At 35.5% G+C, this 25,699-nt stretch overlaps 5 protein-coding genes and 1 long non-coding RNA gene across 12 annotated transcripts; 4 read left to right on the forward strand and 2 right to left on the reverse strand.

Annotated features, from left to right (window-relative positions):
• The first annotated feature begins 6,845 nt into the window (after positions 1-6,845).
• Positions 6,846-10,037, forward strand: LOC140834880 (probable choline kinase 2). 4 transcript variants are annotated; one of them, XM_073200066.1, is made up of 7 exons: positions 6,846-7,390; positions 8,161-8,282; positions 8,384-8,579; positions 8,888-9,005; positions 9,094-9,141; positions 9,247-9,359; positions 9,643-10,036. In XM_073200066.1, the coding sequence occupies exons 1-7, from the start codon at positions 7,019-7,021 to the stop codon at positions 9,736-9,738; spliced, it is 1,065 nt and encodes a 354-aa protein (XP_073056167.1). In that variant the 5' UTR covers positions 6,846-7,018; the 3' UTR covers positions 9,739-10,036. The 4 variants fall into 4 exon arrangements, 2 of the variants coding, with proteins under 2 accessions (XP_073056167.1, XP_073056168.1); XR_012118774.1 differs by having other exon boundaries at positions 6,847-7,390; positions 9,090-9,141; positions 9,643-10,037; XR_012118775.1 differs by having other exon boundaries at positions 6,848-7,390; positions 9,090-9,141; positions 9,259-9,359.
• Positions 10,038-12,616: 2,579 nt separating this feature from the next.
• LOC140834881 (uncharacterized) lies at positions 12,617-14,660 on the forward strand. Its single transcript, XM_073200069.1, has 2 exons — positions 12,617-13,666; positions 14,055-14,660. The coding sequence occupies exons 1-2, from the start codon at positions 13,006-13,008 to the stop codon at positions 14,405-14,407; spliced, it is 1,014 nt and encodes a 337-aa protein (XP_073056170.1). The 5' UTR covers positions 12,617-13,005; the 3' UTR covers positions 14,408-14,660.
• Positions 14,661-15,680: 1,020 nt separating this feature from the next.
• Positions 15,681-17,847, reverse strand: LOC140834882 (peptidyl-prolyl cis-trans isomerase FKBP17-1, chloroplastic). Of its 2 annotated transcripts, XM_073200070.1 has the most exons (5): positions 17,329-17,847; positions 16,821-17,245; positions 16,588-16,710; positions 16,298-16,438; positions 15,681-15,934 (listed from the first exon to the last, which is right to left on the reverse strand). In XM_073200070.1, exons 2-5 carry the CDS (start codon positions 17,097-17,099, stop codon positions 15,815-15,817), a joined length of 663 nt encoding a protein of 220 aa, XP_073056171.1. In that variant the 5' UTR covers positions 17,100-17,245; positions 17,329-17,847; the 3' UTR covers positions 15,681-15,814. The 2 variants fall into 2 exon arrangements, with proteins under 2 accessions (XP_073056171.1, XP_073056172.1); XM_073200071.1 differs by lacking the exon at positions 17,329-17,847 and having other exon boundaries at positions 16,322-16,438; positions 16,821-17,261.
• A 194-nt stretch (positions 17,848-18,041) lies between these two features.
• LOC140834883 (protein PHLOEM PROTEIN 2-LIKE A9-like) lies at positions 18,042-19,162 on the forward strand. The gene is made up of 3 exons (XM_073200072.1): positions 18,042-18,338; positions 18,483-18,571; positions 18,655-19,162. Exons 1-3 carry the CDS (start codon positions 18,285-18,287, stop codon positions 19,013-19,015), a joined length of 504 nt encoding a protein of 167 aa, XP_073056173.1. The 5' UTR covers positions 18,042-18,284; the 3' UTR covers positions 19,016-19,162.
• A 1,647-nt stretch (positions 19,163-20,809) lies between these two features.
• Positions 20,810-22,479, forward strand: LOC140834885 (lectin-like). Its single transcript, XM_073200074.1, has 3 exons — positions 20,810-21,111; positions 21,469-21,587; positions 21,957-22,479. Exons 1-3 carry the CDS (start codon positions 20,866-20,868, stop codon positions 22,324-22,326), a joined length of 735 nt encoding a protein of 244 aa, XP_073056175.1. The 5' UTR covers positions 20,810-20,865; the 3' UTR covers positions 22,327-22,479.
• On the reverse strand, positions 21,118-25,622 carry LOC140834886 (uncharacterized). 3 transcript variants are annotated; one of them, XR_012118777.1, is made up of 5 exons: positions 25,308-25,622; positions 24,984-25,051; positions 22,913-24,510; positions 21,444-21,668; positions 21,118-21,320 (listed from the first exon to the last, which is right to left on the reverse strand). It is a non-coding gene; the product is annotated as an uncharacterized lncRNA (long non-coding RNA). The 3 variants fall into 3 exon arrangements; XR_012118778.1 differs by having other exon boundaries at positions 25,249-25,622; XR_012118776.1 differs by having other exon boundaries at positions 22,913-25,051.
• Between the last annotated feature and the right edge of the window lie 77 nt (positions 25,623-25,699).

Genomic DNA, 25,699 nt, shown 5'->3' on the forward strand with positions numbered 1-25,699 from the left:
ACTCCCGGCCCTAACATCTTTTAGGGTTTGAGCTAGCATTGTTGATTTTTCTAATGATTGTAAACATCTTGTTTATATACACAATTAAGAGGGTCAAATCAGTGCGACAGTACGTAGCTGATAAATTAAGATATCATTATTTTAAATGGTTATTGTTGTTTACTATTATTTATATTAAATCTAACATTCTCTGGCCATGTCTCCTGTTGCAGTGCATTACCATAACTAGAGAAAAAAGGTCAGTTTCGAGAAATCAGTGATAGGAAAATAAAGAGGGTGGGCAAGCAGCCGCAATTCTCGGAGAAACGCTCCAAAACGTTGTATCTCGGGGCTGTGCTGCTTATGGGTAAACGGGTTAATATATTTCATATAGAGAATTTTTTTTTAAATATATTTTAATATTATTAAATAATTGTGAATCTTTCGTATTTTTATAAAAGTTAGATATATATCGGTGATTTAAGAACTAATAATTATTACGGAAAAAAATACTCCAAATGCGTTCCCATTAAGAATAAACACGAGAATCAGAAGGTCCTTCCATGTAATTATTGTATTTATAGGATAGGATAAGCTTCATTTTTTTTCATCCGTCTCAATTATTTAATTTAGTTTTTATTTTAATATTATTTTCCTTATTCTTTTAATAATCTATCCCTATTCAAATTGCTTTTCTAATTATCAATTTGTTCATTTAATTTTAAAATGCAAAAGTATTAATTATTATATTTATTAGTTAATGTTGAAAGCCCGCCATTTTTATTGGTTAAATGTTCTCATTTACGTGAAATTTATTTCATAACATTTACTTTACCAAACACTTTCTTAATATGTGTGAAAACACACACAAGCATATATGAGTGAGACAAAGAGAGTATAATTTATTAATTTATTTTAGAGAATTAGAACATGTTTTCTTATTTTACATACGAAATAAAAAATTTAATGTGTTACACATGTTAGCATCACATCAACACCGCATTAGTGTCACATTGATGTAATACGAAAATAGTTAGCAGACATACATACATAATAAAAATTACAAAATTTTCAATAAAAGGGATGTATCTCCATGAAGAATTTATTCCGGAAGACATCTCGAAGTTTCAAAATCTGTTCTTGATCATGGCATGATGAACCAAACGAGCAAGGATCCCAACATCATATTTGCTATTCTACATGTAGTTCTTCCGTGGATTCAACCTGTGAAACCCTTTGCTACTTTCGATTTGAAATGTAAATTGTTTGTTTTTCAATATTTTTTTCCTAAGCGCCAGCAAGCCATTTCACACACCATTTCCGATCGTGGCCTTATCCAATTTTTTATGCTTTATCGTCTCATACCCGCTGCAAGATCTAGGTAAGGGTATAAAAAAAGTACAAGTTTGTTTGAGACGGTCTCACGGGTCGTATTTTGTGAGACAGATCTCTTATTTGGGTCATCTATGAATTACTTTTTATTATGAATATAGGTTGACCCATCTCACGGATAAAGATTCGTGATACCGTCTCACAAAAGACCTACTAAAAAAAAGGTTCTAAAACGCGTGATAAAGGGGAGATGCCAAGTTTTAAGGTTTATAAACTTAAACGTTTTTAGTACGAAATTAAATGTGGAAATTTTTTTTAAATTTTACTATAATTTTAGTTATATCACGTCAATCAATATATCAAAGAACATGTAAACATAAAAAAATTTAAAAATAAACATATAAATTTTAGAAATTATTTATTTTAAAAGTAACAATTAAAGGATATTTAGGTGTCTTTAAGGTTTATTTTTTTTGTTTAATTTTTTCCTGTTAATAAATATTTAAATTTTACATAAAATAAAATAAATTTTAACTTAAAATTAAGAAGATTAACAGGCGGTGATCGAAGATCATACTGTACACAACTGGTGATCGATAGTTGAGATTTAGTTTTGATGTCCTTAGTCTTCTCACTACATGCGGGAGGATGATATATAAAATGAAAATAATAATAATTTAAATTTCGTTAAAACAAAAACAATGCCGGATTGATATCATTCAAATAGGAGAATGAGACGAACAAAATAGTTTTTTTTAAGCTTAATATTCATATATTTTTTCGTCCATAAATATGACATTATAAATAACATGAAATTTTAAAAATAAAATATAGACAAAATATGTAATCTAAAACAATATGCCACAAGCAAATATTAACAAAGTCAAGATCATAAAAACAAAATATGAAAGTGAATAATGCTTACTTCATAGTTTTGGAAGCGAAAGTATTAATTAATTTTGAATAATCAATTGTCTGGATCATTTTTTTTTATCAATAACATAGCCAAGACATTTAGTCTTTTTTGTGACAAAGTTGATCCTTTTTTGTGACAAAGTTGATCAGACATAAGTTTCGAACAACTTCAACCAGAAAAAACTCTTTTCGAAAGATGCAACTTTTGATCAGTCATAAAAATTAAACAGCCAATTGTCGGAATATATCGATAAACAGAAAAATCGAAAGATAAAAATCTTGATCGTCGAACAATATAGTGGATGATTTTTTCGGATAGTAACTCACGAGATATGTATTTCAGATTGATTACCGAGTCTTAGTGAATGTTCATGAGTGAAATTAAAAGGATAAATTGATGGTGGGAATTCACGTTTTGATTCATATATCCATGTAGAAGATGTGCGCCCAAGGCCCTAATCAATGCCAGTATACAATTATACGAGAGTTGATTCTTACAAGTTACAAGAGAGTATGACAACTAAGATACTTATTTCTTAAATAAAAAAAAATCCCATATAAAATGCAATGATAATGAATACAAAGAAAACCATGTAATATAGGTGTTTTTTTTATTTAAAAAAAAAAAACAAGAAGAAAGAAACACAGTCAGGGTCATGACAGGACCCCTACCGATCCGTATAACCAAAAAAAAAAAAAGAGTTTGACAGATCGTTGCTAATTCATATAACAAAAACAAAAGAGGGGGGGAATTGGGTCAAAACCTTCTAAACGATGCAACTACCTTATTTATCCTCACCCAATGAAATTATTAAGCTAAAATCCGTCAATTAATTAAATTAATTATTAAAATAGAAACGTGGATGAGACTGGCTTGATTTTTTTAATAATTATTTTTTTTGTTTTCCTTCGTTTTTTGTGTTTTTAGAGTGGGCTTGTTTTTGGAATGAATTATTGAAAAATAAAAGAAAATTCATCATGAAACAGATAACGAATTGTTTTGACAACATAAGAAACATGAGAAAGAAATAGGATTCGGAAAAATTAAATGAAGATTTTAAATAAGAAACCCAAGAGTAGAGCATCGTTTCTTTTCCAATGTTAATACACACGAATACACAATAAACGTGTTGTATATATACGACATGCTTGGCTCCTGGTACGCCACCCGCCTCACCCGTTCCTACGCCCGGAATCGGTGTCACCGTGTGGCATACAGGGAGCCAGGCATATCCCATCCCATGCATATATATCATATCTATATAATAGGAACGATTAATTAGCCATGAGGATCCACGTACGACATACGCGAGTCGTTGAAAGACGAAAGAGCACCACCATAGACTCTAACGAGTACTGAAAGAAAGAAGTAATAGCAGGACAATAAGGCGAGTTTCATTTCTGAAACATTTGGTGTGAGGCTATTTTAGGAGTGTGGATGGAGATTATGGGGTGCAATATATATAGGGTGAGACTCGAGAGAAGAGAGGTGATTCGCTTTCCATGTATAAAAGATAGCGCCTGGGATCACTTTAGTTGCAGAATCACAAATTTCGGGCGTCAAAGGTATATACATAGAGAGGTGACCCGTAATTTAATGCACTTCCACCGTCCACATAAATCTTCTATCCGATTCTTTTAGACACGATCACACTCGTTCTTTGTTCAGATCATTCGGTATGCCGACAATAATAACAATATGTCATCATTGTTTACTAAGGTAAAAAATGAGTGAACGAGAGTACGTAGTATCTTAATGGTGTATCGAAAAGTCATATCTCGATAACTGTTAATATTAACGTGGACAATGTTAATATTACAAAACACGTGTCGCTAAATTTAAGGTTAGGATAGTATCATTAAGATAGCTTGAACTCAACCGCTAAAATGAATATATGCATACTCAAAGTTATATTCATCTATTTGGTTGAGAGCATGCTAACATAAGGATAATACGCTCATATAAAATATAAGAGTCCAAAATTAATTTGGACACATGAGATCTATAAAAATATATGACTCCACATAACCAAGTTAAAATTGGACTCTTTGATGCAGAATGTACGTACTATTCTAATAGATGATTGCTTCTTTTTTTTTTTTATATATCAAATGCGCCTTTATTGCCTTTTTCTCGCACCATATGAGTAAAGCGGATTGCTTTAATAGTTTTGAGTGAATTTTGTCGGGTGTGATTGGAGGAAATTGCGATGTTCCCTTCGCCAACCATGGCCTTTAATGAACTTTGTCGCCTCCCTGGCTTTGTCAACCTTAGCTTTTTTGGCCCTTTAGTCTTCTTTATCATGTCATCCATAGCATGGTCATGCAACAGATTGAATTACAGATGATACTTCTGCTCAATCAAAAAATAATATTTTTTTATGTACTTTCCATTTAAATTTCGTTTACCGTCTGCCTGGACACCACGACCTGTTAGTAAATGTTAAATTTTGTGTTGGTGAACAAGGCATGTGCTTTAAAAGAAAAAATAAAAACCATATCTTATCACATCAGAATGCGTAGCTAACAAATGTACATATACCTAAACAAAACCACAAAGACACTAGCTAATTAGGCCGAGTCAGGCTGTGCCTCCACACTGCACTGCATGATCTTGTCAACTCGTCTATGCTGCGAAGAAAATTAATCCATCATCTGTGTAAGCTCTCCCATACACGCTCCAATAGAATGGGATATCTCCTTGCTTTATAGTTCAAGTTATAATTCACTTTCGATTTTCGAAGTATTAGCAATTCATAGATTTAATTGTCTCCACGAATTTTTACATAAAACTTTGAAAATGCTATACAAAAAGGTTTGAAAGGATTATTTAACTAACGTGATTTCTATACTATTGCGCACTTATGATTATTTACACAATATCCAAAAGTCGCTTTCTCGACGGGTTATATCAATTGGCCCCCTCGAGCACAAATCTTGGACACTTTCAAAGGTAGCTAAGGGCATCCAAACCCTAATCATATTTTTTTTCACGATCTTCACTTTGTCAGATAAAAAAAGCATCATTCATCTATGGACTATGCACAGCAAAAAAAAAAACCTCAAACTACTTTTTTTAATCGACCCAACATCCAATTCAAATATTTTAATATTCTCATTCATTCAAAATTTTAAATATAATTAATTTTTAACTATTTAAAATAAATTTTATAAATAATATTAATTACAAAAAAAATTTGAAAAATTTAAAAATAAAATCTAGTCTAGAAATAAAAAAAATACAGCATCAAGCAAATAAAAAAAATTCATATTTAATCTCAAAAAAGTTTTTTTTTTTTTAAATTAATAATGGTGGCTTTGGATTATCCTTCATAGAAGTCTTTAAAAAAATAATTACTCTCGTCTCACTATACCTATGTAATCATTATTTCATTTGTGATGTGAATAATAAATATATTAATTTTATAAATGGACAATTTCGGATTTTTTAAGTCGTTTTGAGACAAATTGACACTGTCCAAATTAATCATAATATTAATAGAGTATCAAAATCAAAATCAAGATCAAGACACACCGGTAGATTTTATATTATCTTATGAGCCATTCAATATGTTTTGTAAATTTTTGAATGTTTTGTAAATTTCACGATTCAGATGTTTAATTTTTGGTAAGAAAAGTGTATTAAATGTTTTATATCGGATAAATTAAGTATTTGAAAATTGTACATATGAACTTAAAAAACCATCTATTTTAATAACTTTTTAGAGCTTTGTTAGGTCTAAATACAAATCTTAAAAGCTGGACGAACAACTCATAAAAATAAAAACGCAATATAGTTTGTCTCCCTATCAAAATATTTTTGGGTAAGTTTGTTATACACAGTTTTTTCGGTGTAATTTTATTGACTAGCTAGCGTAGTTTACAAACAACTGCATTAGTCCGTAGATTTATCCAAACGATTTACCTGGTTAGCATGATTTACAAACTATTGTATTAACCTCGAAAATTTACTACGTAAACTGTAAACACCGAAAAATAACAACTACGTGTTTCATTATTATAAAAAAAATATAAAATAATAAGTAAATCTCCAATGAGACAGTATCACATATTTATTTCATTGGGACGGATTGATCTAATACATGACTATCATGAAATGAATATTATCATAAAAATTAATATTTTTCATGATTTGTTAAGTCAAAAATTTGTATCACGAAAGTAACCAATATGGATTTTTGGGGTATATAATATAGTTTGGTTGAGTGTAAGGATGACAATAGGGCTGGGCTGGGTGGGGTGGGGCGGGTTTGCCATTCCCGTTCCTGAATTCCATCATTGCCCCTATATCCGTCTCGATTCTCGTTTTTCGAGGTTTGGGGACTCCCCCAACCCGAAACTATGAGGATCAAATCTTCATCTTTTTTTCAAAAATATTAATAAGACAGAACGATGATGAATTCATAGATTTTCGAACCAAAATTTATTATTATCTATTATCAATAGGAATAATTTTATTATGATATTCCATGATGAAAATAATATTCTCATGCCTACTTCAAATTAAGAAAAATTCGGAGATACACGTTCTCGTTTCGGATTTTTCACGTATTAAACTATCAACTTGATCACGTGAAATGCACGTGCATTCAGTTTCCCGGTAAAACACCGCCACCTGGCAACGGCATTGCAAACAGGTGTTCGTGAATTCGTTTCGTCAGCAGTTATTCGCCTCCCCCTCCTCCATTTCCCTCCGAGTTCAAGCTCGCTGAATCTCTAACTTTCGAATTCCATACCATCGAAAAACAACTCAATCCCTTGTTCGTAATCTATGGGATCCACGGATAAATCAAACAATTGTGAAAGAAAAGAGAATCGGATTCCGGATGAGGCGATGATGATATTGAAATCGGTGGCGGCGCAATGGGACGACATAGCCGACGTGAACGCGCTGCAAGTGATTCCGCTCAAGGGTGCTATGACTAACGAGGTGTACCAGATCAAATGGCTCACCAATTCAACACTTGAATTGCATCCGAGATCCAGGAAAGTTCTGGTCAGAATTTACGGTGAAGGCGTTGACATATTTTTCGATCGTGAGAACGAGATACGCACGTTTGAATTCATGTCCAGGAAAGGACAAGGCCCTCTCTTGCTTGGACGCTTCTCTACTGGACGCGTCGAAGAGTTCATTCGCGCTCGGGTAAGGTTCATTAGGTTTGATATAGCGCTGTTTCCGGTTGGCTGTGCTTGTAAATAGTGTATGCTCCTCTGTTATGCATTTGATTGTAGCTTTTCATACACGTCTATGTTTCTTGCAAGTTCGGTATGTTAACACGTCCGTGCATATGTTCATACTCAAAAGTATACGCCTACAAATTAGGCTCAGCCAACAAAGCCACCCAAAATCAATTTAAAAGAATATATGACATTTCACGTTTCTGGGATTTCAAGCATTTGACTTCCTGTCGATTCTTCCGGAAGCTCGGGCTTTTAGGAGCCATAACAAATTAACAATGTCATCGACTCATAATGCTATTTCGAGGAGCTCCAACTAGTATGTCTAGAATCACAGATGGCATCAACATCTTTTAGTTGTTCGGCTTATTATGTTTGGAGTCTTTTGTGGTTGGGACATGGTGCGAAGGGTGTCTTCAAGAAATTTATTTGGCCGGATAGTGAGCTCTCAAGAGCTGAATAAAAAAAGTACAAGATGAGAGGTTCTATTATGGCAACTCAAGCATCTTGTCTCTGCTATCAGTTCATAGACCATAGCGTAGGTAGTGGGTGATTATTTCATGGGTGTTCATGCTGGTAGCTCATGAAACATGCTCATTTGGCATTAGCTTATTATCATTTTTATTTACTGACAGCAGTTTGTGCCAAAACTCTAGTCTTGGCACGGGTGTTGGGCTTTGTTAAGAAAAATGCTGAATTGTCTAATGTTATCTTCCCTTGGTTGTCTCATTGTAGACACTTACAGCATCTGATCTGCGTGATCCTGAGATATCTGCTCTCATAGCTGCCAAAATGAAGGAGTTTCATAATCTAGATATGACCGGGTCCAAGAGCATTGTCCTCTGGGATAGATTGCTGTATGTTTATCTCCTCTTCAGCAGTTGATTCAATAGGTTGATGTCGCTGAATTATTTATTTAAAGATTCTTACGTTAGAGTTCCTCCCTTTTATGGTTCAGTAACTGGCTTAAAGATGCCAAACGATTGTCTTCGCCCCAAGAAGCGGAGGCCTTCCAGTTGAGTGTCATGAATGATGAAATATGTGCATTGAAGAAGAGTTTAACTACTGCTCATCAGCTTGTAGGATTCTGCCACAACGACTTGCAATATGGTAACATAATGATGGATGAAGAAACCAAATTAATTACCATAATTGTGAGTATGGCAATGTTTGATTAACTTTATTTATGATTGCAAAACACAAAAATCATTATTGTTAAAGTGAATTTAAGAAACTAGATCTCTTGTATACTCTTCCAAACCCATCAGCTGAAATTGTTCGATCCACACAGTATCTTGATTCTAATGTTGCAAATTTCCTTGGAGTTAGGATACCTTGTACTTGCTTCCTAATGCAAAATATCAAAGCAAAATAAAAGCCAACTTAGTTTTTGTCGTATTGCATTGATTTTGTTTAATATGTCTATTGCCTTTTGATCTATGTTGCCAATCACGGACTGTAGGATTATGAATATGCAAGTTACAACCCCGTAGCCTTCGATCTCGCGAATCATTTCTGTGAGATGGCTGCTGACTACCATACAGAAACCCCTCATATTTTGGACTACAATAAATATCCAGGTAATTTTCCGCTTTTATTCCTCTAGCAATATGATAAGGAATATGCAAAATAATCCCTTGAAAAATAATATCTTCACTGTGTAGCCAGGTTTAAAAGAGCGTCAAACATTCTTGTGTATATATCTGAGTTGCTCAGGTACTGTATTGACTGATAAGTTTATCAGCATGATTTTTATTTTTGACGTGAATCATTTCATAAACAAACTATAAGATGTACTATGAATTTCCTTTGAACCACCAGAGTTTTGTGCAGGCCATCAACCTAGTGACTTTGAGGTTGAGCAGTTAGTAGAGCAAGTGGAGAAATATACTCTTGCAAGCCATCTTCTCTGGGGCTTATGGGGCATAATCTCGGTATTTGCTACATAAACTCCTTGATATTCCGGGATTTCAATATCCCAGCGCATCAACATCTTTCAATACTTAATCTGTGTTTTAATTTGATTGTGTTTATGTTTTATTTCTCTCGGAAAAATTCCTTTAATGAGAATCAGATGAAGCCAAACGGTTTAAGTTGGTGTCACTATTTTAGGATCTGAAGACATCAGAATGAGCCAACATTTTTTGCTGGTTTTGTAACAGTCTAAAATTAATTAAACCCCTCAAGCTTCTCATAATCTTTTTAAACTTGTATCAGGAACATGTTAACAAAATAGATTTCGACTATATTGAGTATGCAAGACAAAGGTTTCGACAGTACTGGGCGAAGAAATCTGCAGCACTGAAATGTTGAAGTTCTAAAACAGATACTAAAAGTTGATGTAATGGTACCGGTTTGTTGTTCTACGTCTTGTCTTGTTTTAATATTTTTTCTATTTTTTGCCAAAAATATGCCATTGTGGCACTTGTGATGTGTGAATAAACAGCAAGTTTAATTAGAGCATTACTCACATCCATACCCTCTATCCATGTATGGTCAACACCCTCTGGAGTACCTGGTGTGACTTAAATGTAACACTATCGGATAATTGGTTGACCACTTTCCTCAGTTTATTTTTTAATAAATCAGAAATGTTCTGAGTGTATGTATTTAGTTCAAATTTTAGTGCAAGTTTTAATTTTTTATGTCATTACCAATTATCAGTTTTATTTCGGCACAGTTTTGGTGTCAAAATATGGGGAAATGAGATGCTATTAGCACTCCCAATTGTGCATCTAAACATAAACATTTATCGACATATGTGAGAACTATTGATTTTTTAATGGATTTCCTTCAGTTGTATTCATGATGTATTCTCGGCAGCATGAAATTTCCAAATCTTGGGATAGTGTGCTAAACGTACACCATTAAATTTCCCTAAAATATCTAATTTCTGAATCAAACAAAGATATTATCTTTAAATCCCATCTTGAAATAGCAAGAAATCAAATTCGGTCCCATTTTCAGAGGTGAGCAGTGTTTCGGAAGATATATTCTTGAAATTATATTGAAAATTGTCATGTATATTTAATTTCGTTTTCTAAAGGATCTTTTTTTTACTGTCAGTTTTATATCATGTAAGAATGTGTGGTATTTTTTTCCTAGTTGAAATATAAGTTATTGGGATAGAATTAAAATTGAATTAAAATTAATATTTATACATATATAAATAAATATAAATTTAAGTTCCAAACCAGTAGACTGCTTACTATGGATGAGCAATTTAGTTGTTGAAAGTTGTGGGAAATTAAGGTAAAAATAAAAATGAAAATAAAAGAATCCTATTTTTTGAACAAATTTTAATGTTCGATAATTTAATTTCTGGAATAAGTCTGAAATTTCGCTTTCGTGACGGAAAATTCGACCCTGTCCCTGCAGACACACACATACACTTTGGTCATAATTCTGAATCCACTACTCGAGTGCCAACTCAGCCACACCCGCTTGGATGCCATTGCCAACACAATTATGGTCATGGATGACTTAAACATCGGCGGCGTCCATTCACGATTTCCTTTTCTTGTTTGCAGATGATATTGTCGCCATTATTTTTACTCAAATTCTCAAACATCATAAATTATTGATTTGACTTGTCGGAGCTCCTTGATATCAGTTATATTGTCAACACTTAGTTTACCGTGGCAGCAAATTCAAGTCATGAACGTTGTACAGCTTACCGTTGGGAGGTTGAAATCCCATGTTATCATTATTAAAACTCCCGAATTTCTCTTCTTCCATACGAATACATTCTAATCCCACCTCGTTTCTCCGGATGCACAGAGAGATCAGTTTAATCAATTACACTCGAAGAGATCGATGAGGACGATGATGGTAAAAGTTGTGACCGGTGTAGGGTTGGGGAGATGCAGGCTAGAGTCCAAGAAAATTTGAGGACAGCGACGGGTCATGGGATTGGGTGGCCCCAATGGTCTGTCCTTTCGGTCAAAGCCCCATAATCAGTCAAAGCACCTATCATGTTACGAGCATATTCTAAAAAATATTAATTTCGATGTTTTTCAATAACCGAGCTTTTAAATCTGAAAAAGTAAATGTGATATTTTGTTTGGAGTAAAATTTGTAATTTCTATTTGTTATTTGCAAGAAAAATAATATAATATAAGATTTGAAGTAAAAAGAAATTTATTGTATACAAACCAAGTCGGCCGAATGAGGTAGGTATGAGAGCTAGGTTCCATGCTCATAATAATAGCAATGGATTGCCAAGACTAAGAGAGAAGTTACTCCTATATCATTTATGTATTTTTTTTTTTAAAATATTTTGAAAAATTTACTATTTTACTGTAATTTCCAAGTGTTTCAGGCTGAGGTGTCAAATTATGACTTGATCCGCCAACATGATATGGGGCTACCCGCTACCCAATTTGAGATTTTCGGATTGGGGTTATATTGGATTGGACCTATAATAATGCCAAGTTCGGTTATATAATTAAGAAATATTGTTTATATTTTTATATATTGTATGTCTAAAAAAATTTATTGTCATAAATTTTTATCATTATTTTGTATTTTTTAAATTGTTTATTCAATTTAATATATATAATTTTGATTTTCAACAATAAGACTTCTAAATTTAAATTATGTATAACCGAGATTTTGTTATTATTTGTTTAATTTAAAATATTTTAAAAAATAAAATAAAAAATAAAATCGGTTTGATCAGGTTAACCCGGTTTGGGTTGAACAATTTTTTAGTATTATCATGCATTATCCCGACCCAAACCCATCGGCCCATCCAAATTGACACCTGTAGTTTAAGGGTTCATTTTTTTTATTTTAAATTTAATATATCTTCTCGATAATCACTCTCAACAATATACTGAAATGGTTCAGAAAGAGACCGAACTTTAGCCTCGATGATCTTACCTGGTTTCCCACTTGTAATGGATCTTTTATAAAGCTTCTTCTCCCATTCACTTTCATCTGAGAGAAACGTAAAGTTTTCATAATATTTTTTGACCTTATTGGATTAATGAAAGCTCATGCATGTACGAATCGAAGATTTGGTGGTATGATTGGGGCAGCGTGTTAACTACAGAGGAGTGTAGTTCGTTAAAATCATAGTATTTCAGTTCCTCCCATGCATGCAATGCTGTAAACCAACCAACTCACACCACTCATAATTTCAATCTCTGAAAGTTTTCTTGGGTTTGTCGAATGGATGGCCCTTTTTCTTGGTTAATTATGACATGCTACTGTACCCGTCTCAAATCTAGTGGCTTGAATTAGTAGTTATTTCTACTTTGAAAATTCAAAGATTCTCCACAATTTAAACGGGGTGCTCATTGATTGATATATCAGCCAAGAGCAAGAGCGTCAAACTCGAAAACCAGAGTTAATCCTTGCTGTGTTTAATAATGCTAGTAAATCATATCATTACCACTCTTCTGTGACACGATTACGTCTCTTTAATCTTCCAACTTGAGAAAGGGAAACTAAAAGTTGAAAAGTACTCTCCTCTTATGTCTTTTTCGTCCATCTCACGGGTGGCGTAACTTCTCTTGTCACACCACAAAATTAAATCAAACAAGCTTTCTGCCTCGGCTGCGAGTTGTTGCATGCATGGATCTGTCGATAGGTGACACTAATAATGTGATGATCAGGGACCATAGAAAAGGGAACTGGACGCTTCAAGAAACAATGGTTCTAATTGAAGCGAAGAAGATGGATGATGAGAGGAGGATGAAGAGGTCGGGGGACGGTGGCGAGAGGGGCAAACCGGCGGAGTCGAGGTGGAAATGGGTGGAGGATTATTGTTTGGAAAAGGGTTGTTTGAGGAGCCAAAACCAGTGCAATGACAAGTGGGATAATTTGATGAGAGATTTCAAAAGGGTTCGAGAGTACGAAAGGAGATTAGCGGAGAAATCAGGGGGAGAAGATGAAGAAAATTCTTATTGGGGGATGGACAAGAACCAGAGGAAAGAAAACAACCTGCCTCACAATATGTTGCCGCAGACATACGAGGCATTGGTGGAGGTGGTGGAGAGGAAAGGTCCAAGGGCGGCGGCGGCCATGAGTGGTTGTGGTGCAGGCGGTTCAAATGCCCTTATGCTGCTCACAGCCGTGGAAAAATCTACTTCTCATATTTTTCGTCGGGCAGCCTCAACACTTCCCCCTTCAATGGAACACCCCATTATTCAGCTGGTTCCACCGATCCCTCCACCGGTACAAAGATCAGCGGAGCCTCCAACGTTTCCCTTTTCTCAGCCGTTACCTTCAGTGGGTAATAATATACGTTCTTGCTATCTATTCTCTCCTACACACTCTCACAGACATGATGCGTATCCCTCTCTACCTGTCCAAATCAATTCTCGATCGTTTTGTTTAGTACTTCATTATAATGCTCAATTCCTGTTACAAAATCGATGCCTGTTATCTTTTTAAGAAATCATTAATGCACCATATGTTTCCCGAGTAAATTTATGTGAGATTCAGATTTAATTTTCTGTCCATACGAAGTCCAGTTAGTTTTCTTCTACATTTTACCATGAAAATGACTGCAGCTAGCTGATTAGTCCTTATTAAGTCCTTGAAGTACTGTCCGGTTCCCTGGTTGCAATGTCTACATCGTGTTCTCCATTATTGAGTTGTGTAAATCTGTGCCAGCTTAGATCCCGACAGAAGCGAGTATTCGGACTCACCGGCAAAGAGAAGGAAGACAGGAGCCACCGGAGGAGAGGAAGGAAGCGGCGGCTATGATAGCACATTACAAGAAGTGGGCACCGCGATATCAAAGAGCGCTACAATGATAGCAGAAGCAATCCAGGCCTGTGAGGAGAGAGAAGAGAAAAGACACAAAAAAGTAGTGAGTTTGCATGAAAGAAGGCTGCAAATTGAGGAGTCAAAGGTTGAAACGAACAGGCAATGCATTAATGGTCTGGTGGATGCCATCAACAAACTCGCAAATTCCATACTTGCTTTGGCTGCTTCTTACCACAAAACCCAACAAAACACCTCTAAATAATACTAAAAACTTGACCTCAATTCACTCGAAAAAAATGAATCTTGATCTTGAGCTATCGAATCAAGATTTTTTCTATAGATAGTCAGTCATCTTTTTTTTTTTTATGACGTGAAAACACGGGATGACTCACCTATTCTATTGATTGTATAGAACTGGTGATCGTGATTATATTTATTGGTCATTAACTAATTTTCTTTAATATATATGTAATTCACATACAAGAGGCATGGTGGTCAAACATTAGCATAGCCAAGATGAGATGTCCCTTAATTTTCTTTACCCATATTTTTATTTTTTCAATTCAAATTTAAAATATGATTATTAGATTATTAATCTTAACTAATTCCACAGCTTTACTACTTCTGAAATATATATGTCATTAAAATTTTAAAAGTAAATTTGGACTATAACTCAAAACAAAATTATTAAAATCCAAAATGGGATGATGAATGTCTAAACAAAACGGATGAATTTTGTCCAAGTACACGGATAAAATCCCGTTTGCTCAGCCTTTGCCGCCAAGGAAATATTTTTCTGTGCAGGGGAATTGAGGGAACAAAGTGATGGCAGATGTCATTGTGATAGGGAAAATATGAGGCATGTGCCAAGTTGGTTACCGCCTTTGCCATTAGTGGCGGTGCCAGCGGATGAGAAGGAAAGAAAGTGGGAGGGTAGATGGGGGTGCTTGAATGGTGGGCGGGGAGGGAAGAGGATGATCGAGGACAAAGGGCGGTGAAAAGAGAGAGAGAGAGAGAGAAATAAGGAAATTGAATTGCTGGGGCAGGGAAAAAGAATGAAACTGGGTTTTATTGTAGGAAGGAATAGGCAACGGTAGAGTGATTTGAGCTGTCATGGGCCGCAGGACCGGAGGAAATTAGGATGGTGACAAAGGAAAAAATGAAGTTATGGAGGGAATGACACTTGTATTTGGTCAACAGTTACGAGGATAGCTGTAGAATTGAGGCGGAGTTATGCATGAACAAGATTGAAGGATGATGCAGATGCTTATGGCAAAAGTTCATTATTAGCTACAGTGATGTTTATAACTCAATGGAGATCATAATCTGAACTTCGTGTTATCTTGTGTATTGGTTAGTAGACAACCGCATGATTCTGCTCATTTTAGTTCAATACTTCCGAACGAAGCAAGTCTTTTTGTGCTCGCAGGTAATGTCTGATAATGATGGTGCAATGTTCAAAATCATCCATGCGCATACAAGCTGCTAGTTGGCAAGCGACCTGCTGAATATTTACGAGGTAGCAGACAGATGTGTAACCCAAATTATACGAAGTAGCAAAAGAAAATTTACAAACGCGGGATACAGCAACTGCAGGCTTGTATCTAATGGAATAAGCATGGTGTTTATATGCACATCAATGGTTTACATAACCAATACCACAAATGAGTCAACGTCTGAGGCTGACCAGCTCAATATCAAATATGAGTGTTCCTAAAGTTGAGCCTTCTCCATTGGCCAGGCGTGTTGGATTGAAGATCGTGGTAAATAACCTCTGTCTGTCAAAAAACTGCACACCAGGGAACCGATCAGCAATTCATTTATTCCAAAATAAAGGATATCTTAGATCAAATATAATTATTTGACTTCTGAATCGTTTTGGCCTAAGGTTGTCTTAACAGACATCTGCTGCAACTTTTTGGTATTTATTTAAATCGACCGACCCTTTATCAAATTATCTTTGCTAATTATATTTCAGTTTATTTCTTTATGTTTTTTTTTCTGGTTCCAGAATATTTTGTGCCCAAAATAGAGATTGGCAATCTCCTACGGAAGATTAGACATGATACATCTAGCTTCTGACAATGGCGTCAAGCAAACCACATAACTGTATCGTATGAGAAACTTCAGCCAAAACCAAGCATAAGAAAACGGAATAACTCCAGAGATCACAGACATTCGGTGGAATCGGTTCTTGAGACATGTTTTGATATCCTTGAGATGGTGGAATAACGATTCTGCGAATGCCACCAACTCTCATTGATCTTACAGCTGATTCCACTCCAGATATAACCTACTTAGTCCAAATGTGGCAAACAGAATCTGTTACTTGACAAATTTCACATTACACATATTTACTGACTATTAGTTTAAAGACTTCCTTCTATCTTTGTAAAGGATGAGAAGTCATTCCAAGTTAGAAAATCGAAGAGCATTGCTTACTTTTCCGGAACCAAGGACGAATACAAAAGGAACAGGTTCTCCATTTTCATCCTTATGATCATAGGTCGAGTCGAAGCGCCATCCCTGCTTTGCCGCCAATCTTCCATAATAATGAATTGCTACCTTTATGGTCCAAATTAGAAAAAGAGGATGACACAATCTAATCATGAACTCTACAAGCATCCAGTCACAAAGTAAATAAACAGTGAAAAGAATATTAAGGCAGACGAGACCTTATCGCCATCAACTGGAGTATCCCCACCTTCGCCAACTCGAAGGTCCAGAGCCTTGACACCGCCAGAGTCGGGAAGCTCCACAAAATCTGAAATGGTGGGATTGGAGGAGGCGTGATTAGGATCCGAGAAGCCCAGTCCGGTGAAAATGGAGGTGAATGTAAACAGCGAGAGAGCTTTCCTTCTGGTAGTGGGCAACGCACATGTGTGATAGGAAGGAAGCCGAGTGATGGAAAACGGTGAGGGCAAAATAGGCGAGAGTCGCAAGTGAATGGACATGATTGGCGGGAGGACAAGGGCTTATTGGTTGGGAATTATACGATCTCTCACGGCAGTTATTTGGGCTCTGTTTTGAATTGATCAAGGCCCACTGAAGGGCCAGGTCCATATGCTGACCAAATCCAGTCCAGGCCCACTGAAGGGCCCTATCTCCTTCCGAAGCAAGTACATTTGTAAATTATAGAAACAATTAATTTGTGTTTATTTTTTAATTTTTTTTTATAAACACTCTGCACCTACCTTTTACCTAAACTAAATAAAATGAAGAAAAGCAGGTTAGCTCCGGTATTCTTCGAATCTCTCCATGTGGTGGCCAAAGGAAGCAGAATGAACATGGTGGAGCACAGCGAAGAAGACCTATAAATCAAGAAATTCATGGTTTTTGGATGAAGGGGGAAAAGACCATGGAAAGCCTCACCTCACAGGAAGAAGGGAGAAATTACCATAAGGATGTTGAGAGAAAACTGCTGGCAGTTTTATAATATATCATCAGACTGATTGATTGTTCAGGGAAAAGTCTTGTGTACAAAAATGGAAGGGGTGTTATTGTAAAGTGGAGAAAAGCAATAAGTTTACCAATTGAATACATCATTGTATATATAGATCAACTTACATATACAGCATTCCTGGAATTGAATGGCATGCCATTTTGAATAGTATTATGCATTTGTGTCTCGAGCTTGGATGATATGTAAAAAAGAATAAAATCCTCTTGGTTCAATCTTCTACTTCTTTTCTGGGGTATTAAGTACAAATGAGTAGTTGTTTCGTGTGTCTTTCGGAGAATCTCAAATATCAATGAAGCAAGCAAGCAGAAGAGGAAGAGAGAAAGCGTGTGAGCGTGAGATGGAATATTATTTGTGTGGTGGGGACTGGAATCTCTTGATACAATGAATTAGGAATTCAGAAGTGAGATGCCGTTTGTTTGTCAAGCACCAAATGATGGCTTAATGTGATTGGAATTAATGCAACCTTACTTTTTCATATTCCAAACTCACTTGCTTCGTTCTTTCGTCATTCCCTTTTCCCATTCAAACGCTGGAAACCATATTCCTTCCAACTTCTTCATTTTCCCCGTCATTTTATATATATATGGTGGTGCGATGGAAGAATAGACATCTTCTTCATATTCATTAATTAATTTTCTAGCTTGTGCGTACATACAAACATCCTATCAATTTTGAAATGACTTCCAATAACCCACACCACATAGGAAACCCTCGATTAACATACAAAGAGGTATGTGTTTTCTTGGAACTAATTTAATCATCAAGCTTATAGATTTCGGCTGCATATTGCTTGCATCATCATACTTGTTCAAATAGTAATACGGCTGAGATCGATATCATCAATATTTTAATGAATGACTTAACGTGCATGCAGAATCCTAGTGCCGGGAAGATGATCATTCGACCCCAAGATCTTAATATTGTTTGGGGTAAAGATGACCGATACTGGAATATAGGAAACGGGTACGTTAATATATATATATATATATATATATATACTCTTGTTAAATATAACCGAGGAATGACACTTAGCATTGTAACTACAGGGACATGGCTGCAGAGTTATATCAAGTGAGTTGGCTGGAGGTTACGGGTTGTGTGGACCAAACAAATCCGAATAGGGATTATGAAGTGGGGTTCGAAGTATCCTTAGCGCCGGATGCCTTTGGCTGGGGTGCCTCTCCTCTCTACCTTATGGTTAAGAGAGGGAAAGATGGTAAATTTGCATGGACAAAATTTCAAGTCAACCCCGACGAGACCCAGAGGTTCAAGATTTCTGGGAAATTGATGCGTGCAGATAAATCTTCTCCCGATGATAAAAAGCTTTACTTTGGCTTGTATGAAGTATGGAGTGGAAAGTGGAAGGGTGGCCTCAGAATTCACAATGCTTATGTCAAAGAGATATGATCAGCAACACAAACTATACATTTATTCTTATACTTAATGTTTGAATCTTTATTAATTTTGATGTCTTTGTGTAATAAATCACTTCGAATGTATTAATGCCGCCGATGGAGATATGGTGTTATACTTAACAGCTCATGATTAATGTGACACCTGAGAGAGTTTTCATTACTTTGTGATGTTTAAAGTTTGTCGAGAGTTGTGCATTTGTAATCTGCATTGTATTATTTGGTTATGTATATGAACCGTACTTTTCATGTAAAAATTTACTTCTGCCTCGTTATCTCATTCGTCAGCCTAATAGGAACAACGTGTACGGATCATTACTTGCGTTTCTCATTCGTAAAAATTTGAGACTGACTGAGGTACCTTTGGCACCAAAAATATAACATCCAGCATTTATATGCTCTTATTTCTTCCGTCTAGTGTTTGACTCAAATTCTAGAAAATATGTTGTCTGAATCATAGAATGCAAGTACAAATTAAAACTTAAGATCCATTTTCTGTGTCAGAAAATACATAGCTTCAACTTCGGTCCACATGTTTTTCCATTTCAGCTCCCCGAAATTAAAGACCTAAAAATTATAGTTCATATATCCAATTTGAGTCTATTAATACTATTAATTGGCGAGTCTCTATTTCAGTTTGAACGTTTTATATCCACATTTGTAATTTTAGTAACTACAAATATTATGTTTTACCAGTATCCAAAAATCATTATTCTACTTTCGTATACAAAAAATATCAATACAATCTCAATTTGAGTCATTCCGTACCTGGAATGTGTATATTGATATCATAATTTCAACTATATGTGCTTATATCGACTAAAAAAATGTAATATCTTGTATCCGAAAACTATAGTTACATATCTAATTTTATTCATTTGATACTTTAAATTTGTATATTTGAGTTGTGATTTCGACGATATATACCTATATTTCTTGTTTTAATTTTTGTATAATACATATTCATAAATAATATACTAAATCAAAATATTTAGTGATATTCATAATTCATAAAGTTAGACCGAATTTTCAACATGTACCTATTTTTTTTTTGTAACCTAAAAAAGTCAAAGGAATTGAAATGGCAACACATGTAAGGCCAAACAGTTCAAACAAAATCTTCTGACACGTTTGGTGTTGATTTCTAAGTTGCCCGCGGAAGGTGGTGGATAGCTAGATAGGGGAATAGAATCTAGCAAAGAGTAAAAGGGGGGGGATAAAAAGATAAAGATATCATCGAAATGAGCCGCTTGGCATATGCTAAAGCTTGTAGAAACCAACTTAAATAAAGCAAGCGCATCTGTCGTACATACACGAAAGGGATATTAATATGCCAGCATCCTCTCTTTAACTCCTGTTAACCTTTTTTAAAAAGTAAGAAGTTGCGAGGGAGGAAGGGATTGAAATTACAGTGTATTGAATGAAAAACGTGAAAGCCCTCTAGTGGAATTATAGCAGTATATACCGAAGTGACCACCTAATTGTAAACTAATGTCTACCGTATTAAAAGCGAAAATCATATCTAGAAGTCAGCTTATTGAGACCCAAGAAAACCCATATGTCTATTCATGCATTAGATTCCAAAATCAGAATCATAGATATTTGATTTTCATCCGCAGACAGTTTTGTCAAACAGGTTGGAGATGAGTGGAAAATGATGCTTGCGAGCTTTATTAGTGCGATTCGCACCAATTTTCCATCAATTTCCAAAGCAAATGTTTTTCTTTCCCGCAACACCACCACATCTATGTACACGGTATAAACCAAATACTATAAAACTGGATTTCTGATACTAGAAAAAACAACCAAAATATTTAAGGTGGTGACTTCCTCATCTTTAGCATTATGGGGGCAGGGTCATCACAAGAAAAAGATGAGGCTTCACACCCAAACAAAGATACAACAAACCCACCCATTACATATAACACAGATGGTAAAGCTACTAGCTCTGCTACAACACAAGTTCCACTGCCTCATAACTGGGAAGGTATATTAAAAGATGGCGGCTCACCAACTGAAAAATCATCAACAAACACGCAGCAGCTGCATGATCAGCTTTATGCAGGCATATTCTTGAATCAAAACAGGAAGGCGAGTAAACCATTTCTGTCACTGTCTAATATGTGATCAACTATGATGAACATTGGTATACAAAACGAGTGCTGCATATATTCCCATTAAACCAGCACAAAAAAATTTCAAAAGAAAGAATACCAAAATATGATACAATTTTATTATAACTGTCATAACATCATATCAAGATTATGAGCAAGGCTGACGGGCAGAAGTGCTGCACCATGCTTCTGGGAAAATAAAACAGCATCCATCATTTACTCAACATCAAGTAACCATGAATGTCAGCAATGGAAAATATAAATTTTTAGCAGTAAGAACAGCGAGTAGCCTTTTTCTAGTTCTTACACAATACAGTATTTCGGTTGTTTGCAGAAATACTGGGTTGACAAGGAGACTAATAACAACTGCTTCATGTTGTTTGCACGAGATCTCTCAATAACGTGGGCAGAAGATAATCGCTTCTGGAACTGGCCCTTGGTCCCAGAGTCCAGGTAATCACAACAGTAGTAGGTTGACAAGCAAACAACCTCATGAAAGTTGTTTTCTTCAGGAAAGAATGATGAATGATACTTCTGCAAAAGAAAAATGGCCGTCTATATATCAAATGTTTGACAAATATCAAAATAGTCGGACATTGCCATCTCAGAATAGAAGCAATATGGGTAATAACCCTGTTCAGAAGTGCATAACAGACATTCGACTAGGATTTCCACAAGGCAAAATCATTCTAGTATTATTTAGAACACCATGTGTCCATGTCTAATTGAACGATTTGTAAAGGTTTTACTTTAATTCGTTACTACATGAGGATGGGTTTGCAATATAAAATATTACGTCTTATGCAACTTTTATATGTACAGTAATGTGACTATTGCGGCTGCCGAACTGCTTGACGTCTGCTGGCTAGAGGTACATGGAAGATTTCAGATTGCTAGCCTTTCACCGGGAACTACATATGAAGTTATTTTCATAGTGAAGCTAAATGAACCTGTTTATGGATGGGAAGTTCCGGTGAATCTTAGACTCACTTTACCAGATGGAAGCAGACAAGAACACAAAGAAAATCTTATGGAAAAGCCAAGAGGGCGATGGATACAAATCCCAGCAGGAGAAGTGAGAGCCTCTGCCGAGAAGGTGGGAGAAATGGAATTTTCTCTATATGAATACGAAGGTGGACAATGGAAGAGAGGGCTATTAATAAAAGGAGTTAGCATCCAGCCAAAGGCATGAAGTCAGGAACATCAGTACTTTTAAATAACACGTTTCATACTTTCATGCATGAAGTTACCGTATAAAAAATAAACGATATTTTTCTCCTTGAATCCTAATTCACCTGTTTCATCCTCAAAAAGTAAAAGAGAACCAAAAAAATTGAAGTTATTAGTTTGATGCCTCTTATAATCCAATGAGTTTGATCCCCTTCTGTCTGTGTTGGAAGAGGGCTTTTAGAGTCACCCGGTTTTACTGTAGGTGTTTATTTATTGGAACAGAAGAGCTAAAAATGCAGTAACCAAACCTATCAAATGTTGGAATTTGATAGCAACTACGCACAGATAGTGCCCAAAGTGATTGTTCAGACCTAATATTTCGATGTATAACTATGTCAATATAAAAGAGAGACATGACAGTAGGAACATTAATTATATAACCTCAAATTGCAAGTGTTCATAATGTTAACAAAGAGAGTTCATCTCCGCACCAGTCAACTGTAGTAGTACATCTGAGTAAGTAGGTAAAGTTGTCAACGGCTGATGTTTCTACTAGCAAAATAAAAATCATATAGCAACAAACCAAAAGAAATTATAGTGATGTTGACCTGAAGTATCACTGTTGTCGAGACATGAAGAAAGTCCGTAGCTCTCAGGGTTGCGTGCAGTAATTTTCAGGCTCATACCAGAGTGAAAAATCAATGCCTTTGATCTTCGATTTCTCTGTTGCCGGACCAATTCTCTCAAGAAGCTGTATTCCATTTCAAGTCGATGGAATGTCAAAAACACATATTATTATATCCTTTTGCTCATTTATAAGGGTGAACAAAATCACATAGAATAATGATGCAATCTTAGGATGGAGGATTCCATTGGACACCAAGACAGATCTATCAAAAACCGAAAAATTGCACCCATCCATGCAAGAAACTGTCCCCCCCAGCCTCTTCAACTATCTGCTCAAAAATGTAGATAAGAAATTACTGTAAAAAAATATCTTGTGAAAGGAATGTAAGAAAATAAAAAAGTGCAAGGATATCCAAAGCAGCTGTGAATTCAACCATTTAACTGGTGCTTTCATTCATGCTCCCGTATCCTTTCTCATTTCTTCCATTTTTCTTTGTCATTCAATACAATCAGGATAAGTTTTCACTAAAACTCATTAATTCATCATATTTTTAATGCAAAGATATCTGTAATGTTTACTTTAAGTAATAATATCTTTGAGATGATGCCAATTTCCTGTTGCAAGTCATGGTACACACAAATGTGTCTATGGATCAGGCGAACATCTGTGATGTTTACTTTAAGTAATAATCTCAGTAGCTAATTGTTTTACAATCCACGACATCTGTCTTTTTGCTAAAATCTATGTAATTTGGAAAAAGAACTATTAACTGTGAACATCAGATACCACTGTGGCGGCGGCGGGCTTTCCTTTGAACAAGACACCCACAGAGACAGCAAAGCTAGGATAGCCATGAGCAAAATTTGTGGTCCCGTACACAAGAAAGAAGAAGAGGTCAATAATATTTTTCACTGTCAAAAGTAAGTTAGCAAACAGAAGATCAAAATAACCATGGGCACATCTAAACAAAAACAGTGAGCAAACGATCCGTACCTAAGGGTCCAAATGCAGTTCTCATAGGCCATCTTGAAACAATATCACAGCCACTCGCACTTTTAGGTCAAACACGATCACAACACCACCATCATATTTCAACCCAATTTTCCTCGTTCAATAAGTTTAATGCTCACAACATCAGATACATGGTTGACCCTTCTGGATAGAAAATAAGCACCACATGTGCAAGTGCAACTGTTGGAGTTTTTGTGGAGTTTTAGTCATCAAGCAATTCACTATCCTTGACAGCTTAATTTAAAAAATATTGGCTACTCAAGAAACTCTGATTTCTTAAAGTCTCAATAATTTACAGTATCAATATCACCACTTTAATAGTTTTGTAGAGCTAAACATGGAAATAAATTCAAGTTCCACTAGGAAAAGCGGAATTTGGTAAACAAGGCAGAGAGAGTTGTTCCAGACAAGATTGATGGTTAAACCACGCTTACCTAAGGGATCAATGCACCAAAGATAATCAGAAGATGAATCCCCAATGAGACCTCCATCTTTCCTAAGAATTAAGCGATCTTGGAAGTTTTTCGCACCACATCCAGAATAGCAGCCTCACTCATTTTAACTGTACTGCAAAGTATTTAAAAAATAATAATAAAAAAAGAAGCATTGAGAAGAAAGCTAGAAGTGAACTTATACTATGAGAGCAAGCACAGTTTAACTGTGTACCCCTTGAAATATTAATGGGTTGATATCTAGTTTCACAACACGCAGACACATTACAACTGAAAAGGGGAAGAGAAAGATGATAACATGAACGAGAAGTTTTTATCACCGAGCAAAGTCATGATAATGCGTTACTGAAACAAATCTAGAACAAATCCAAACCATGACACAAATGTTAAAGAAAAACAAAATAACCATGCCATCTCAAATTGGAGAAAACCTTCGCTTCAACTCATTTTCCACCAGTCATTCAAGAGTTTATTGATCTATAGATACAACAGACCAAAATATCCCTCCATGTCACGATTCAAAAACTGTCAGATAACAACAGCATGGGGATTAAGACATCTTTAGGGAGTCAACAGTGAACGGCTTACTCAGTCACCAGATCAGTTAGTCCCTTATAGGAGATATTTCGAGGCTTATTCACAGCATCCATTACGACCTGAGACAAAAAGAATATTATGGCATTCAAAGAGTAATATAAGACATTCAAACAAATGTGGATATAATCGCGTATGATTTTATAGTTTCACATACAAATAATTTCAATTGCTTTTCAGGGTGGTAGATGTTATGTTTGAGTTTAAAAAGCATTTAATATGGCTTCGGACTTTCTCCTAAAGCAAAATACATCAATACAACCACCATTTGTTCGATAGTATTCGATACATTACGCAGGAAGTGGAGAGCTAGCAAACCTGAGCACCAGTCTCTGCGGCAGTTTGAACAACATGAAGAAGCTAATCAAAAGAAATGGATCCCGTTGATTCTGCACCCACTTTGCGGATTTTTTTTTGATGGGGAACCTCTGATAGAACAGCCTTTATGCCGAACACCCTTTGAGGCTGCGCATTAGCTCTGATACTCACTGGAAGCGAGAACCTTGACATGGGTTTATGAGAACATCTGGAGGTAACGAGTGAGAATGAAGATGAGATTACAAGGTATCTTCCCTTCCCGGTAGATTTTCCGTCCGTCTGTTCAGCTCCTCGCATGGTCTAATACTCTCTTTTCCCCAAATATCTGTTCCACTATAAAACTTTATTTTTTTTATATTTTGGTTTTAAAAATAATTATTTTTTATTTTTAA

The sequence above is a fragment of the Primulina eburnea genome, chromosome 6 (assembly GCF_022965805.1).
Source record: "Primulina eburnea isolate SZY01 chromosome 6, ASM2296580v1, whole genome shotgun sequence".
Lineage (NCBI taxonomy): Eukaryota > Viridiplantae > Streptophyta > Magnoliopsida > Lamiales > Gesneriaceae > Primulina > Primulina eburnea.

Bases quoted from the DNA above. Each gene is read 5' to 3' on its own strand.
- LOC140834880 (XM_073200066.1), top strand. From the start codon at position 7,019: ATGGGATCCACGGATAAATCAAACAATTGTGAAAGAAAAGAGAATCGG. The intron at 7,391-8,160 runs GTAAGGTTCATT...GTCTCATTGTAG, and splicing joins AAGAGTTCATTCGCGCTCGG to ACACTTACAGCATCTGATCT. The intron at 8,283-8,383 runs GTATGTTTATCT...TTTATGGTTCAG, and splicing joins GTCCTCTGGGATAGATTGCT to TAACTGGCTTAAAGATGCCA.
- LOC140834881 (XM_073200069.1), top strand. From the start codon at position 13,006: ATGGATCTGTCGATAGGTGACACTAATAATGTGATGATCAGGGACCAT. The intron at 13,667-14,054 runs GTAATAATATAC...GTGCCAGCTTAG, and splicing joins TCAGCCGTTACCTTCAGTGG to ATCCCGACAGAAGCGAGTAT.
- LOC140834882 (XM_073200070.1), bottom strand. From the start codon at position 17,099: ATGTCCATTCACTTGCGACTCTCGCCTATTTTGCCCTCACCGTTTTCC. The intron at 16,711-16,820 runs GTCTCGTCTGCC...TGGACCATAAAG, and splicing joins CTCCAGTTGATGGCGATAAG to GTAGCAATTCATTATTATGG. The intron at 16,439-16,587 runs GTAAGCAATGCT...TGGACTAAGTAG, and splicing joins TCGTCCTTGGTTCCGGAAAA to GTTATATCTGGAGTGGAATC.
- LOC140834883 (XM_073200072.1), top strand. From the start codon at position 18,285: ATGACTTCCAATAACCCACACCACATAGGAAACCCTCGATTAACATAC. The intron at 18,339-18,482 runs GTATGTGTTTTC...ACGTGCATGCAG, and splicing joins CTCGATTAACATACAAAGAG to AATCCTAGTGCCGGGAAGAT. The intron at 18,572-18,654 runs GTACGTTAATAT...TTGTAACTACAG, and splicing joins TACTGGAATATAGGAAACGG to GGACATGGCTGCAGAGTTAT.
- LOC140834885 (XM_073200074.1), top strand. From the start codon at position 20,866: ATGGGGGCAGGGTCATCACAAGAAAAAGATGAGGCTTCACACCCAAAC. The intron at 21,112-21,468 runs GCGAGTAAACCA...GGTTGTTTGCAG, and splicing joins TCTTGAATCAAAACAGGAAG to AAATACTGGGTTGACAAGGA. The intron at 21,588-21,956 runs GTAATCACAACA...TTATATGTACAG, and splicing joins CCCTTGGTCCCAGAGTCCAG to TAATGTGACTATTGCGGCTG.